Here is a 15,441-nt window from a genome sequence, read left to right on the forward strand (position 1 = left end):
GATACATGTCTTTTGATGAAAAAAATGTATTGACTGGTTTGTGTGATAGTTGTAATGCCTACAAACTATGGTATATATACTTTTATATATATTTTTTATAAGGTATATCATTTTTTTTCATACACCTAATCGCGTTGATCAGTGACTTATAATGGGACTGAGGGAGTGTGGCGGGCAATCTGGCACTAACTGCCACTGACATCACCAGTGACATTATTACCATGATCAATGATAATACTACACACTGTACTAATGACACTGGCTGGGAAGGGGTTAACATCTAGGGCGATCAAGGGGTTAAATGTGCGCCTGTGTGTAATGTGTGTAAAGTATTCTGCCTTTACTAAACAACCTCTCAGTTTCTCATCCCTGGTTTTCAGGGAAGAAAAACTTACAGATCGCTCCCTCTGCACAGAACTCTGGGCTGTAATTGTACACAGAAGATCAGCAGGTCCCTGGCATTAATCATTGGCCGGGACTTCCTGACAGGTTCCCATTGTTAACAATCACAGTAGGTGCCCGCGGGGGAGAAGGGGGGTTTGGGACGTGCGTGCCTGAAACCTGAAAGTAGACAGTGGCGTACCCGTATGTCTTGTTCCCTACTGCTGCTGCCCATCCGCAGTACAATGCGATTGGATGGGCGGAAAGTGGTGGAAGGGAATGTATAGTCTTTTCAATGATTTTGTTAGAAAAACATGTACAGGTCATGGCTAGGCAGAATAGCAGTTATCAAGATGTCAATCCTCCCAAAAATTCTACATCTGTTTAGAGTCCTCCCAGTCCCAGTCCCCCCTCATTACCTCTGCACACTGCAGCGTCGCATCTTTTCTTATGTATGGGGCAACACTCGTCCTCGTATACCCCGCTCCACCCTATACCGCCCTAAGCTCAATGGAGGTCTAGGCCTACCCGACATCGGCAAATATTATCAAGCAGCGCATTTAGCCCAATTACCTAAATATCATGCAACCTTTGAAATCCCTCAATGGGTTGCACTTGAATCAATAGAATGTGATCCCTTATCCACAGCTAACCTACTCTGGTTGAGGCCCATAGACCGCCGCTCTATAACCAACCCCATCACTTCTCACTTTTTATCCTTATGGGATAAACTGAAAACCCGTTATCTCCTCCAATCATTGCATAATCCTATGCTCTCGTTTCTATGAAACCCAGCTTTTCCCCCGGCCTGGCAGACACCCCGTTTATTCAAAGCCTGATCCTCTTAATTTGCTGCGTACGCATCACTTCCTACAGAGGAATAAGTTTAAATCCTTTGCCTCGCTGTGGGAAACGCATAGCCTCCCAGCTTCCGAGATATTTAGATACTTGCAGCTACAACACTTTTACGCCCCCTACGCTACAATAACCAATCGGCCAGACACCATGTCTCTCTTTGAACGAGCGTGTAGCAAAGACCCTCATAGACGTGGGCTTATCTCCAGCTTATACTCACTCCTTGCCACTTCGACCACCGCGTCCCCCCCTCTGTATACCCATAAATGGGAAGTGGATCTAGGTAAGAAAATCGACCTGTCTGATTGGGACCACATTTGGGCCAACACAAAATCGCCTTCGCAGAACATTGTAGCATTGGAAACGAATTATAAAGTTTTAACCCGCTGGTACTTGGTCCCAGCGAGAATCGCAAAATTTACCCCTAATTACTCGCCCAATTGTTTTAGAGGCTGTACGGACCTAGGAACACACTACCATGAAATTTTCACCATGATATCTACAATTAGCACTATCACTCTACAGCCCGACCCAACAACAGCCCTACTCAATCAATGCCCTCCTGGCATCTCCAATTCGCAATTCAAGCTCCTTATGCAAGTTACGACAGCTGCTAAGCAGGTTATAGCGAGATCTTGGAAATCCCCCACCCTAAGTGTCGCGGCCGTTAAAACCAGAATAACACAAGCCATGATACACGCAAACGTGGAAGCCACAATTCTTGACACGATCCCTAAATTCCTGCGCATATGGAGCCCCTGGGTAGAGCGCTTCCTCCCGCATAACTTTGACGAATCACTCCTTCTCCCTTGAGCTCTGTACTGTGCGCCAAGAATATTGTCAATAGCCCTCCGTACGTAGCACGTAGGGGCTGTTATAAGCTTGATGAATGTTCATGGAGTCATGGTTTTTGTTCCTCTTCCCCTTCCCCCCCTTCCACCCCTGTTTGACGCCCTCCAAACCTCCCCCTATATCTTTAATGCACTTGGGAGACATTGCTCTGATTGACTGGTACCATATTCTGATCTGTTGTCAACTTTTGTCTACCTGTCTCCGTTAGAAATGTATAGGCATTAATACCTTGACCCTCATTCATTTTATTGTGTCCTACTGCCACTTCAATGCCTAGTATACATTAACAATGTCTCCTTGTTTGTATCATTCTGGTTTATTGTTAATAAAATTGTTTGAACAAGAAAAACATGTACAGGTAAAAGGGATCTGTCCAATGCAAGTACTTTTCATATAAGATGTCTTTTAGGTTTTTTTTCCTACATATAATTTGTCATTATATTATTAGAATTGAGTTCTGGTGGATATGCTGTGCACCACATCCCTAGTATTGAATATGCAGACCGAAATTTAAAGAAAATGGGATTTTTGGGTGCAAAGGGCTTTCTGAAATGCAAACACTTTATTGTATTATTCACATACAGGGTAATATTACAGTTGAAAGAATTTTTATTAAAATAGAAACTGCAAATTGCTAACCCACTTACAGTAAAAACATAGTAATAAGAAAAAACACCTCACCTCCACCACCCCCCCATCCAACACAAACACACACCCATCAGCATATAACAACCAATCGCAATATGGTATGGCTAACTACATAGCACACGCTTAGTGTCATGTAATAATTGCATTATGCTGACTGAGGGTGAGATTATGCCTCTACGCGTTTTGCAAGCAAAACTTCTTCAGGAGGCACTAAGGTGACATATCTATAGTTGGATTCATGTATTCAGTATGGTATCAGGGGATAGGGAGGACATCAAGGAGCCAATGCCAATCATATCCAATATAATCATATACAATGCACCCTGAAAACCCATCTCTTCAGGGAAGCCTACCCCACCCACACCTAATAGCCGTTCTACTCCACTCCTCCTACCATTCCATCTCCAGCAGCCACTTCCTCCTGTACCTCTACACCCTCCCTCTTAGATTGTAAGCTCCAAAGAGCAGGGCCCTCGAACCCCTAGTGTAGTGTATTGTTACTGTATTGTCTCTTGTACTGTCTCCCCACTTCAATGTACAGCGCTGAGTAAACCCTTTGGCGCTATATAAATACTGTATAATGTAATGTAATATAAAGATGGTAGTTCCGGTCTGGTACAAGGAGGAGACCTCACTGTCACGGTGTAAGGTCAGGTTCAGAGACCAGTTGCTATAGCAGTAAAAGGCTTACCTGGAACCAGCAGGATAGGTACACCAGCGGATCCCCCTGGGAATGACGCAGGCTCACCTGAGGTGCGGGGTCTAAGTATTAACCGGTATTCACCAGAGCTCCTAATGGTGGAGATGGATTGGGCTGCGTGTTAATACCAGGTCGCAGATCTCAGGATCACCCCACCAGGGAATGAGCAGACTGGGAACCAATAGCGGATCAACAGGTTAGGGATCAGACGAAAGCAGAGTCGGTCAAAAGCCAAGGGTCGGTCACAAATGGTAGCAGATCAATCGTGGTCAGGAACAAGCCAAAGGTCAGTAGCGGAGGTGTAGACAGCAGCAGGAACAGTAGCAGGAATATTGGCTGGAAAGGCACAATAATCTGGCAAGGAGGAAGTCCAAGGACATGGCTTATATAGGAAGTTCATGGGAGGAGCAAGGAGTTCAAGGTTCAAGAGCAAACAAGGCAGGATTATCCAATAGATGAGGCAAAGTGTTGTCCAGCATCCCAGGTAGCTCAGTGAGTAGAGTTACTGCCTGACACAGTAGAAGTCCCAGGTTCAAGTCCAGGCCCTGACACTCACATTAATGGTTAAGAAAAGAACCTGCTGGATATGCAACTACACAGATATTCTGTAGTTATGCTGTTTAACAGTGGAAGAGTATACAGTACATATTGAATGGCAGTGTAACGGACCCCAGACACCCATGACTAGGTATCTCCATCAAGAAGCTGCTTCTCAGGCTCTGGAACACGAGACCAGTGAATCTGGCTATTGCTACCCCAAGATCCAGACGACACCAGATTTGAAGTAAGCCAGAAGGTAGACTTGTTTATTTTAACACAGATACAAGATATATACACTCAAGGGAACAATCTCCCCTCCCTGCATATTGACACAGGGCGGGGCAATCTACATTTAGTAACAAGAGACACACCAACAGACAGTCCCGTCAGGATGGAGGGCTGCTGGAGACACCCCCCACAAAGCCAATACACAAACACATACATCCCTTAATAGTTTGCTCCCAAGCCAGACACATAATAGAACAATGGGATGCAACCACATAGCAACAAACAACCAACAACCCCCCACCCCAATATTAGGACAGATCACCCTGTACCCCTAACAGGCACAGGGTGATATACACATAAGAGGGATATGGGGAACTGAGACAGGGGTCTCCCTACCTCTCCAAAGTGAGCTTGGTTTTATGGGCCCCCCATCCAAAGTGACTCCCGTCACAGGCATAAATACCATTTTATTATTGGGTTCAGGTACATTTAACCTGATTGCCTTTGGCTCCTCAATGTAATTATAAATGAATGTGGGGATGACCATATTCACCCATTACATAGTCAGGCTCTGCTTCCTGCTTTGCAATGCTTTGCAACGGGGGGAATTTATCAAAACTGGAGCAGACAGAATCTAAAGCAGCTGTGCATGGCAACCAATCAGCTTCCATCTTCAACTTGTTCAGTTAAACCTTTGACCATGAAAACTAGAAGCTGATTGGTTGCCATGCACAGCTGCTGCAAATTTTGGCTGCTCTAGTCTTAAGCCAGCCACAGATGTACCAAATCTGCAATGGTTCAATAAGGACTTGCCAAGATTCAATCCATCTATGGGCAGGGTGGTTGTACCACAGCCAGTCCATTGATCGACCTGAGTACAACCAGCCTGTTGGATTTTTTACATGAGATTATTGCCGGCAGCTACAGCCACTAGCAGTAACTATTGTGTTCTGCTGGCTTGGAAGACTCCCTGTTGACAGAACACAATAGCACTGCAGGAGGGATTCCCCCATCAACACACTGACTGTACACTGTTCCACTTGTGGTGGAAGGAAAGAATATTGAATCATCTATGGCTTGCCTTAAACTAATAACACACAGGCTGAAAATTGTCTGAAAATGGTCGGTTTGGCACTTAGCCAATGTTAGGCCCATGTGTGGTGGCACAGCCGGCATGCTGGAAAATCAGCAGCCGATCGGCATGCTGGAAAATCAGCAGCCGATCGGCATCCAGTCAAAGCTTACAGCCAATCACCGATGACAGATGTGTTCTAATGGGGGAGGGGTCCCCCTGTCAGAACACAATAGCACAGCAGCGGTCCACTGTACTAACATCGCATAGTTAGTACGGCAACCTCTCCGTTTTTTTTTTTCATTCGGTCTGGTGAGTTGAACGAAAGAAAAACGCCCCGTGTGTATACCATTTTCTCACAATGAAAGCCTATCAGTCAGCTGACTCATTGAAGACAATGTCTTCCCTCTCTACAAAGAGTATGAGTAATTACAAACTGAGTGATTGTTCTGTCTAGTGGTCAATCTACATATTTATTACAATATACTGTAGATTTTATAACTTTCCTAAAAATAAAAAGTCTAAAAAATAAATAGTGAATAAAAAGATAAATTGAAAAAAAGAATGAAAGTCACAAAATTACCATTATTAAATAGGAGTTAATAAATAAATATTTAGATAAATACAGGCAGTCCCCAAGTTGCAAACATCTGACTTACATATGACTCATGCTTAAGAACGGAGGCAGCGTGATGTCACACTGGTCCCGGAAACCACCGGGAGGCCATCCTGCTGCTCACAGCATGCTACCACCTACTGTCCGGGAGACCTATCAGCAATTTGACATCGCTGCATGGCCAGTTAACCCTTCCCTATGTATGAGTTACACTTAAAAAATGAACCTGTTCCAACTTGCATACAAATTCAACTTGAGAACAAACCTACAGAACCTATCTTGTTCATAACCTGGGGACTGACTGTACTGCAATACTAACCTAAAATAAGTGCTCACAGATTATATAGTCTATCTACTTTTTGTCAGACTGTTAAGCTGGGTACGCATGTATCAAAATTCGGCCATGTGTAGCCCTCCCTGTTCAACAGAAGCCAATCGTTAGACCGGCTTCTGTAGAATGGTCCTGCTGGAAAGCCAGCATTTGATTAGCCGCAACAGCCAATGACGAGAGTTTTCTGACAGGGGAAGAGTCCCCACTAAACCTCAACAAAGTTTGACTTCGGAATTTCAACACTTCTTCTCCACCCTCCCGGTATACAATGTGGCATGTTGATGAACAGTGAGATGTCTGGGGCCAATCTCAAGATCTGTGTCAACCCATGGCAGTTTTCCATTCTCCTATTTAATGTCTACTCACTCCTCTCCAAGCCTTCGTCCAGTTCTTTTTCAATCTTGATTTTCAGTTCAATGTATTTGCAGCAGTCCAGGAATACTTCTATACATTTATCTCCCTTTAGGATATGTTTGGCACGACGATCACAGCTGTGGCCCATGGGATTTCTGGCCATGCCATCATGGCAGCACTGCCTTTCCAGCTTCTCATTGTAAGTTAAAGCTTTAAAAAATAAAAAGTTATTTAAAATAAAGCCAAACTAGCCAATTTTGTTTTTCTTTTTTTTTTTAATTATCTTTAATGAGTTAAAATACCTGTCAGTTTTTTATCTCTGAGAAGGAATGTGGATTGACACTTAGAGAAGCAATGCAATGATTTCTTTAATTATGCAGAATATCTTACTGAAAGTCTAACAGTAGGCCAACACATTTCAGAGATCTGCATTTCTTTCCCCAGAACCAACAATAAACATGATGTAGGACCTTTCTAGTGTAGAGTAGGCTGCTAGGAAAATGTAGCTAGTTCCACTGTAATCAGAGGTGCAGGGGTTAATTAGTTAGGGCTGCTCAGTGTTTCATGGGCGGCTGCTCTGTACTAGGATTCTAGAACCATAGTTGGAGGAAGGACAGAGCATTCAGCCTGAATATGTATGGAACTCTAGCCCAGCCTTTCTCAACCAGGGTACCCAGTGTCATGGAAATTTTGTATTGTTGGTCGAACTTTAAATGTGTCATATATTCGTGTTATTCATATGTCTCTCGTGTGGCTTAATTAAAGCTCTGAAGGCTGCAATTGGGCCATGCGCATGTACAATGTATGTATTACAGTACTCAGCTTGGTAATGGATGAGATGGCAGATCTGCGATTATAGACCGGCGTGTATACCACCACGGCATTCGATGCGAATGTCGCTGGCAGTAGACCGTGGGCCTGTATCCACATATCAGCAGCATAGTACCACATGGGCTTCATAACGCAAGGCGCCAAGCGGTGTGAACTCCACGTGTAGGCTTATGCATATCTTACAACCCATTACCAACTTGAAACTGTATCTTGGATGGATGTGTTTTAATAAAGATCGTACCGGGCCCATCCAGGTACAGACTGGTGTTTAGCTTAGGGAATACTTGTACAAAGGATTTGCATGCCAATGGGAGCTAGTAGGACAGGAAATATGACCTCAGATGGCTCATGGGGGGGAAGGGGAGGAAGTCTGCTGACCTCAGAAGGCTCATGGGGGAGGACCAGTGATAGATAATAGGAAAGGTTATGCTCCAATCGGAATGTACATCCTGTGTATAGGCACTCCCCATTGCATTGTTCGGTGGGAGGGGATTGACTTTATTCATGTGGGGGGCATGTATGTATTTTTAATAAAACCAGGGGCTGAGTCTGAAACCGGCCCTTATGTGGATTGCAACACTAGCCTCAGAGTGTCGTTTGATCATTCTAGGGTAACGGAGCTCCATCATCCCCACATTTCAACAGAAGCTAAAAGTAGCTGGATGGGCAGGAATCGTGTAGTTTAGCTACAGTCGTGGTAAGCGAGATTCACACAGCTTTATGGGGGATTTCTGCGCATCCAACTGCGAGTACTCACGGTAAGGAGAAATTCGTTAAAGCGAATTTCCAAGACAGTTTGGCGAGCCTGGTGGATACTAACGCGTATTCTTGCATAGCTAACCAAGTACGAGGGGGGAATAAGTCATCATGAACTAGCAAAAAGTATGCCGGCACATTTCAGGTCTCTCTGCCATTAAGAGGATCGCTTTTTGCACGTTCGTGTGGCTGATTTCGCTCTCGGTTAGCTAACAAGAATTACCGCTTAGCAAGGACCTAGTTTTTTGTCCTAAACTCTTGATTTGTGGGTGAAAGACAAGGGTTTGTCTCTGCGGAGAGCAGCAGAGGGGTGGGTTTGGTTGGCTGGATTTGGTCAAGTTTAAAAATCTTCCAACCAAAAATTAAACGGGTATATGTTTTAGTGGGTAAAAGTTGTTGCATGTTTAGGTAAGTATTTGCGGGTTGTAGGTACTGTGGTGATTGCTTTACCCCCCTCCACGTGAGGTAATTATTACAGTGCTGAAAGGCTTAGGTTAATTGTTAACTGTTGTAAGATCTTTGTATGTAGTCTGTGCAATGTTTTGTGGTACTACTGCTCCCAGCAAGCATGCAGCAGGGGGTCCTTTCTGTTACATGTGCATGTTAGTGTGACATGTTGGTGTTTTATATCTGTTCTGTGATTGTGCCAAATTGTGTTGTATGTGTACTTCATATTGTTGTGCAATTGTCCGGTGTATGTTCTGTCCAAAAGTCTGTTTTATGTAAGAGGTTAGAGGCAATTTTGAGGCTAGAGTCTGCCGTGTGCTCCTCTGTGGGGGGCCATTCTAGTGTTACCATGTGCTTCCCTGTGGGGGGTCATTTTTCTTGACTAACCACATGTACTCCTTTTGTTTGGTGGCCATTTTGTTAATGACCATGTGCTTTCCCTGTTGGTGGCCATTTTGTTGACTACCAAAACTTTAAAATGTGTCATATATTCGTGTTATTCATATGTCTCTCGTGTGGCTTAATTAAAGCTCTGAAGGCTGCAATTGGGCCATGCGCATGTACAATGTATGTATTACAGTACTCAGCTTGGTAATGGATGAGATGGCAGATCTGTGCTTATAGACCGGCGTGTATACCACCACGGCATTCGATGCGAATGTCGCTGGCAGTAGACCGTGGGCCTGTATCCACATATCAGCAGCATAGTACCACATGGGCTTCATAACGCAAGGCGCCAAGCGGTGTGAACTCCACGTGTAGGCTTATGCATATCTTACAACCCATTACCAACTTGAAACTGTATCTTGGATGGATGTGTTTTAATAAAGATCGTACCGGGCCCATCCAGGTACAGACTGGTGTTTAGCTTAGGGAATACTTGTACAAAGGATTTGCATGCCAATGGGAGCTAGTAGGACAGGAAATATGACCTCAGATGGCTCATGGGGGGGAAGGGGAGGAAGTCTGCTGACCTCAGAAGGCTCATGGGGGAGGACCAGTGATAGATAATAGGAAAGGCTATGCTCCAATCGGAATGTACATCCTGTGTATAGGCACTCCCCATTGCATTGTTCGGTGGGAGGGGATTGACTTTATTCATGTGGGGGGCATGTGTGTATTTTTAATAAAACCAGGGGCTGAGCCTGAAACCGGCCCTTATGTGGATTGCAACACTAGCCTCAGAGTGTCGTTTGATCATTCTAGGGTAACGGAGCTCCATCATCCCCACATTTCAACAGAAGCTAAAAGTAGCTGGATGGGCAGGAATCGTGTAGTTTAGCTACAGTCGTGGTAAGCGAGATTCACACAGCTTTATGGGGGATTTCTGCGAGTACTCACGGTAAGGAGAAATTCGTTAAAGCAAATTTCCAAGACACCAGGCACCCTGGGGTGCCTTGAAGTTCCTTCAGGGGTGCCTTGGCAAAATGTCTAAAAATTACCCAAAGCTTGTATACAAGCCAGCAGGTGGAACAAGGCTGCCTTTTAATTATACAAAGCCACAGGTTTTCATTGTGCACCATCACGAGCTTCTAGCCGCCGGCGTCCTGACAACCAATCACATCATCAGTTGATAAGGAGGATGTCAGCTGCCTGCACAGCATCCTAGTTTGACCCTTCCTGCCCCTCTTCATCATTGCTGGAGTCACATTAACTCAGTGATGGATACAAAGTGAGGGAGAAGAGAAACACTGGAATACTACTCAGTACCAGTGTGGAAAAGGGTATTTGCTTTGGAAGAATTCACCTCTAATGTTGGGGGTCCTACATGTGAGGATGTTGCTGCATTATATAAAACTATTAGAATAGTGTTCCACATTTTAGAATGGGGGGCCCTTTTAAAATTATAGATAGTCTTGAGGAACCCTATTTTAGAATGGGGTGCCTCAAGACTGTCCATAATTTTAAAGGGTGCCATGGGACTGTCCATAATTTTAAAGGGTGCCTTGACTGAAAAAAGGCTGAGAAACACTGCTCTAGCCAATCCCTGAGGAGGTGTGCCTAGTAAGTGGCCAGAGAGCCCATAAATAGTCTGAGACCTGAGCAGCAGGGTGCAGAGTTCCTGGATCAAGTCCTGCAGGAGATGACCCCTATGCATAAGTCTGAAGGAGTCATTAGAAAGACATTGAGGTCGCAGTTAGGCTTAGCTAGGGGGCCTGATAGCAAGCTAAAGTTCAGGGATCAAATTGCATCTGGAGAAGCACACTAGAGACAGCCAGAACAAATTTGGTGGGAAAGAGTCCAGCTGTCTTATGGTGGTGTGAGTCTACATCTCGCTCACTAGGAAGAGCCTGATGGATATCGGCAGGAGGCAACCAACAATCCTGTGTAGATAACCCCAGTGCTGAAGAGTAGTAACTATGTGTAGCTTTTAACTCTGGAAGGAGTGCAGGTCACCATCATCAGAGATCCTGTGGAACATTCCTTTTTTGCACACTGCAGCCAGAAGTTGAAGAGTCCTCAAGTTGTACAGTTCTACAGTTTATCGGGTATCTCATGCTCCCTTTCCCCATCCAAGTTTATCATTCGCAATAAAAACACAAAAAGAAACTCCAAGCGTTCTTTGGAGCCAGTGGAAGAATGTGTTAAATGCTGTGTGCCTCTAAGGGGGAAATAGAACTAAATTCAATGTTACAGTTAATAACACAAACTAGACTTAGAAATATATATCATGATTATCCAATAAAAGTTTACTTGAATTTGGTTCATATGATTCACAGTGAATGAGCATTATCACTTAAATCCAGGTGGCTAACCTATATGGGCAACAATGCTACCCCAGGAAATATCAGGGTGACCTTATTGGCCTGCAATAGTTTATTATTGGAATGGCGGGTCAGATTACAGATACTTTAGTAGTAAGACAGTAAGCATAAATGTAATATAAATTTCAATTATATAATTTCAATTATTATACTAAATAAATAAACTGTCACTCATTACGTCATTTCTCTGCTCACCTTTTTTGTTCTTCATTTCAATCAGTGCTGCAGATGATCTACGCTTACGGTTTTTGCTGGCTTCACATGATGGATCTGTACAAATGAACGTTACATCTGCTGTATCAACTAAGTTAAAGTGTATCTAAATTAGAACTCATCGGACAACCTTTGTTCTGTTAAATAAACCATTAAAAGTGTTTTCTTATATATGTTTAATACAATACCTGTCGATCGTGCCAAAAATCTTGGAAGCAGATTTTCAAAAATACATTTTGTGAGCTCAAAATACTAAAAACGTGTAAATAAGTGAGTGCCTTCTAAGTAGCAGCAGCTGTACACCAAAGGCACCATATAAAACCTTCCAATACACAATAATATACAACAAGGTGCAGCGCTAAAACACAAATAAATGAACGTGTATACACATGCACAAAATCATGCAAAGATATAAAGTGATACTGTGCATTCATATATATGCCACTATGTTGTGGCTAATATAACGTGAGGAAAAATTGCTATATCCAAGGATAAGTCCAACGTGAAGATGTGAACAAGATCTCAACCGATCTATGGATTTCCAAACGACACAGACTGTGCACACGGTGAAACAATGAGGGTACAGATTACGCACTCACCAGATGCGTAACCTTTATGCGCTTTTATATAATATAAAGACTTCCAATGTCTCCTCAGAGGTCTGGTCAGATCTGGTCAGGTCTGGCCAAGCTGCAGTTTATGGCAAAGTCAATAGTATATAACAGCTCCTACCCACCAAACAACAAGCTCAGTCTAGTGCGAGTGCTTCGATATCCCTGCTACAAATCAGCCTTTCCAGTACCTTCTCTATGGTGTCCACATCTTCCCCCTCACTATTCTTCAAAAATACATTTTGTGAGCTGACAACATCCTGTGCTCTGACTGTGCTAGCTATTATCAGTTATATTGTTCCTAGTTTACTCTGAGGACTACAGAACCACACCCTCCTATGTCATGAACAGTAGGAGGGAGGCTGGGCTCTGTGGTCCTACAGTGAAGGAAATAAGTATTTGATCCCCTGCTGATTTTGAATGTTTACCCACTCACAAAGAAATGATCACTCTAAAAATGGAATGGTAGGTGTATTGAGAGACAGAATAGCAACAAAAAATTCAAAAGAAATGCATTTCTAGCAAATTATGCACTGATTTGTGTAAGCCGTGTAACGGGGTGGGCTCCCCAGGATACAGTGAAGTCACAAACGAGGAAAGCAACCCCAACACCAGCTTTTGCCACAACAGCATTTTACTTAGATGTGGCAATTAAACACAACCACAAATGCTGGAATACACAATATATTTACATACACTCAGCCCAAAGGCTGAGACCCTTGTGCTGCACAGCACGGCGCCTCCTGATGGATGAAGGTAGAAAGTGAAGTAATTTACCTACTGGTGGGCACAACTAAGCTGCCACACCTTACCCGTTATTACCCTAAAAGCGCAGGAATCAGTGTATGGGTGTATGGTATGGGCTAGCCTGCGGTGCAGCACAACTGCTTACAATCTTACACAAATCTACAGTATTCCCCCTCCCATAACTGGTCCTGTAGCACGTGCCTGAGTATTCCTTCTCAGCTCTCCAATATGAAATGTCACTTTAAGTTATGGAGTCCTTCCAATAATCAGTAACACCACTTGTGGCCTGACACAAACAGAGACCCTAACTAACTATAGGCCTGGCCTAAGTCTCTAGGCGCCAACACTGAAATGAGGTGCGTGCACAATCTTACCGACCCGGGTCTGCTTTGCATACGCTGGTGACTGAATAGAACAAATGTCTCTCCAACAAGCATGTGGTATCGTAGTATATGCTGCTTAGTTCCTCTGCTCTCATCAGCATTCCTGGCAGCAATCTTCCTTTCTCTGAACAGGATCAGGGTCTTGGACACAATCAGCTTCACTTAGCTGAAGCTCTGGTTACTGAGGGACGCTTTCACACCTAGATGTCTTCAGATTCTCAGCTCACAGAGCCCCTTATTCACCATACTCCAAAACATGGCTTCTCTCTCTCCTTCCTGTTCTCTCCAACTCTGTGTGCAAAACCCCCCCTCTTCATGAATATACAAATATCTATGCAGTCTGAGGCTGTGTTAGAAAAACAGTGACATCTTGTGGCTAAACCGCAGAATGTCAGTCAAAACATTAATTTACTTCCACACAATGTTCAAACAATGAGAGCTGTTTTCCCATCTCACATTTGCATGTTTATGAGGGAAATAAGTATTTGATCCCCTTCACAAAACATGACTTAGTACTTGGCGGCAAATCCCTTGTTGGCAATCACAGACATTTCCTGTAGTTGGCCACCAGGTTTGCACACATCTCAGGAGAGATTTTGGCCCACTCCTCTTGGCAGATCCCCTCCAGGTCATTAAGGTTTGGTGGCTGATGTTTGGCAACTCAAACTTTCAGCTCCCTCCACAGATTTTCAATTGGATTAAGTTCTGGAGACTGGCTAGGCCACTCCAGGACCTTAATGTGCTTCTTCTTGAGCCACTCCTTTGTTGCCTTGGCCGTATTTTGGATCATTGTCATGCTGGAACACCCATCCAGAAATGAATGTATCCACCACATCTACGGACTTGTAGGCTGTATTACATTCAATTTTTGTTTTGGGGTTAGATACTTTACAGAAGGGATTTCACAGAAAGGATCCACTTGATCTATTAAAAGGTTGCCAGTCTAGATTGCTCATTTATACTTGACTGGATAAAGAGCCTGAAAGGCTTTTTCAACAAGGCTTTTTTTCTGCTAGAACTTGGCGGAACTCCATTCTGTCACCTACAGCATGGTGCTGGTAACTTGCTCGCTACTGTCACTTGAAAAATCTGGAAGCTGCTCTTCTGTATTTATAAGTGCTACTCTCCCAGTGGTTGCACTGAACCCCTCTGCCCTGCAACCTTCTTTATCAGTGGTCTCTAAACTGTGACCTGGGGGCCGGATGAGGCCCTTTTTTGCTTTTATCTGGCCCTTGGGGCAATATTTCATCCATTGACATCAACAATGGGGAATAATTCCCCCTCACTGACACCAACGAAGGGGCACAATTCCTCCTAATGACACCAGTGATGGGGCATGACTCTTCCCAATGACACCAATGATGGGGCACAATTCCTTTCAATGACACCAAATACAGGGCTTTGTTTACTCTAACTGATGCCGGGACATTTTCTATTCCCAGTGGCCACAGTCTGGCCCCCCAAAAGTCTGACCCTGGCCCTTTGTTTAGAAAGTTTGGAGACCTCTGGTCTATGGCACCAGAGGAGGGAGGGGGCAGGGAATCTACACAGCCACTTTAGTCTCTTACTAAGGGGGAAGCTCTTACTGAAGCCCAAGCTGGCTACCTGCACTCAGGTGTTGTAAGTAGACTTTCTCCTCTGCAGCAGCCAGTCTGTCTGATACTTTCTAAGTGGCTGATGATTTGGGGAGGGAAGAAAGTTCTGTACTGGAATCTAGGGTGCTTATTGGAGGGGAGAGCTCTCTACTGGGAAAGAGGGGTGGAGAGAATTTGGGGTTACACCAGATTTTGATGATAACTGGCTTGTGAGATATGCACTCCCCAACCCTGCACTCTCTACACAGCGCACTCCCCAACCCTGCACTCTCTACACAGCGCACTCCCCAACCCTGCACTCTCTACACAGCGCACTCCCCAACCCTGCACTCTCTACACAGCGCACTCCTCAACCCTGCACTCTCTACACAGCGCACTCCTCAACCCTGCACTCTCTACACAGCGCACTCCCCAACCCTGCACTCTCTACACAGCGCACTCCTCAACCCTGCACTCTCTACACAGCGCACTCCTCAACCCTGCACTCTCTACACAGCGCACTCCTCAACCCTGCAC

At 44.4% G+C, this 15,441-nt stretch overlaps 1 protein-coding gene across 1 annotated transcript in view; it reads right to left on the reverse strand.

The window, feature by feature from the left end:
- The window catches only part of LOC149453933 (venom factor-like), a 374,515-nt gene that overhangs the window by 211,410 nt on the left and 147,664 nt on the right, over positions 1-15,441 (reverse strand). Inside the window, exons 16-17 of the mRNA XM_089687988.1 lie at positions 11,572-11,646; positions 6,590-6,787 (exon numbers count right to left, since the gene is read on the reverse strand). Of these exons, the coding sequence (XP_089544114.1) occupies positions 6,590-6,787; positions 11,572-11,646 (273 nt within the window). The remainder of the gene's footprint in view (positions 1-6,589; positions 6,788-11,571; positions 11,647-15,441) is intronic.

Source organism: Staurois parvus, unplaced genomic scaffold, assembly GCF_062004578.1.
Source record: "Staurois parvus isolate SC_StPar_1 unplaced genomic scaffold, SC_StPar_1.0 ptg000444l, whole genome shotgun sequence".
In the NCBI taxonomy this organism is placed as follows: domain Eukaryota; kingdom Metazoa; phylum Chordata; class Amphibia; order Anura; family Ranidae; genus Staurois; species Staurois parvus.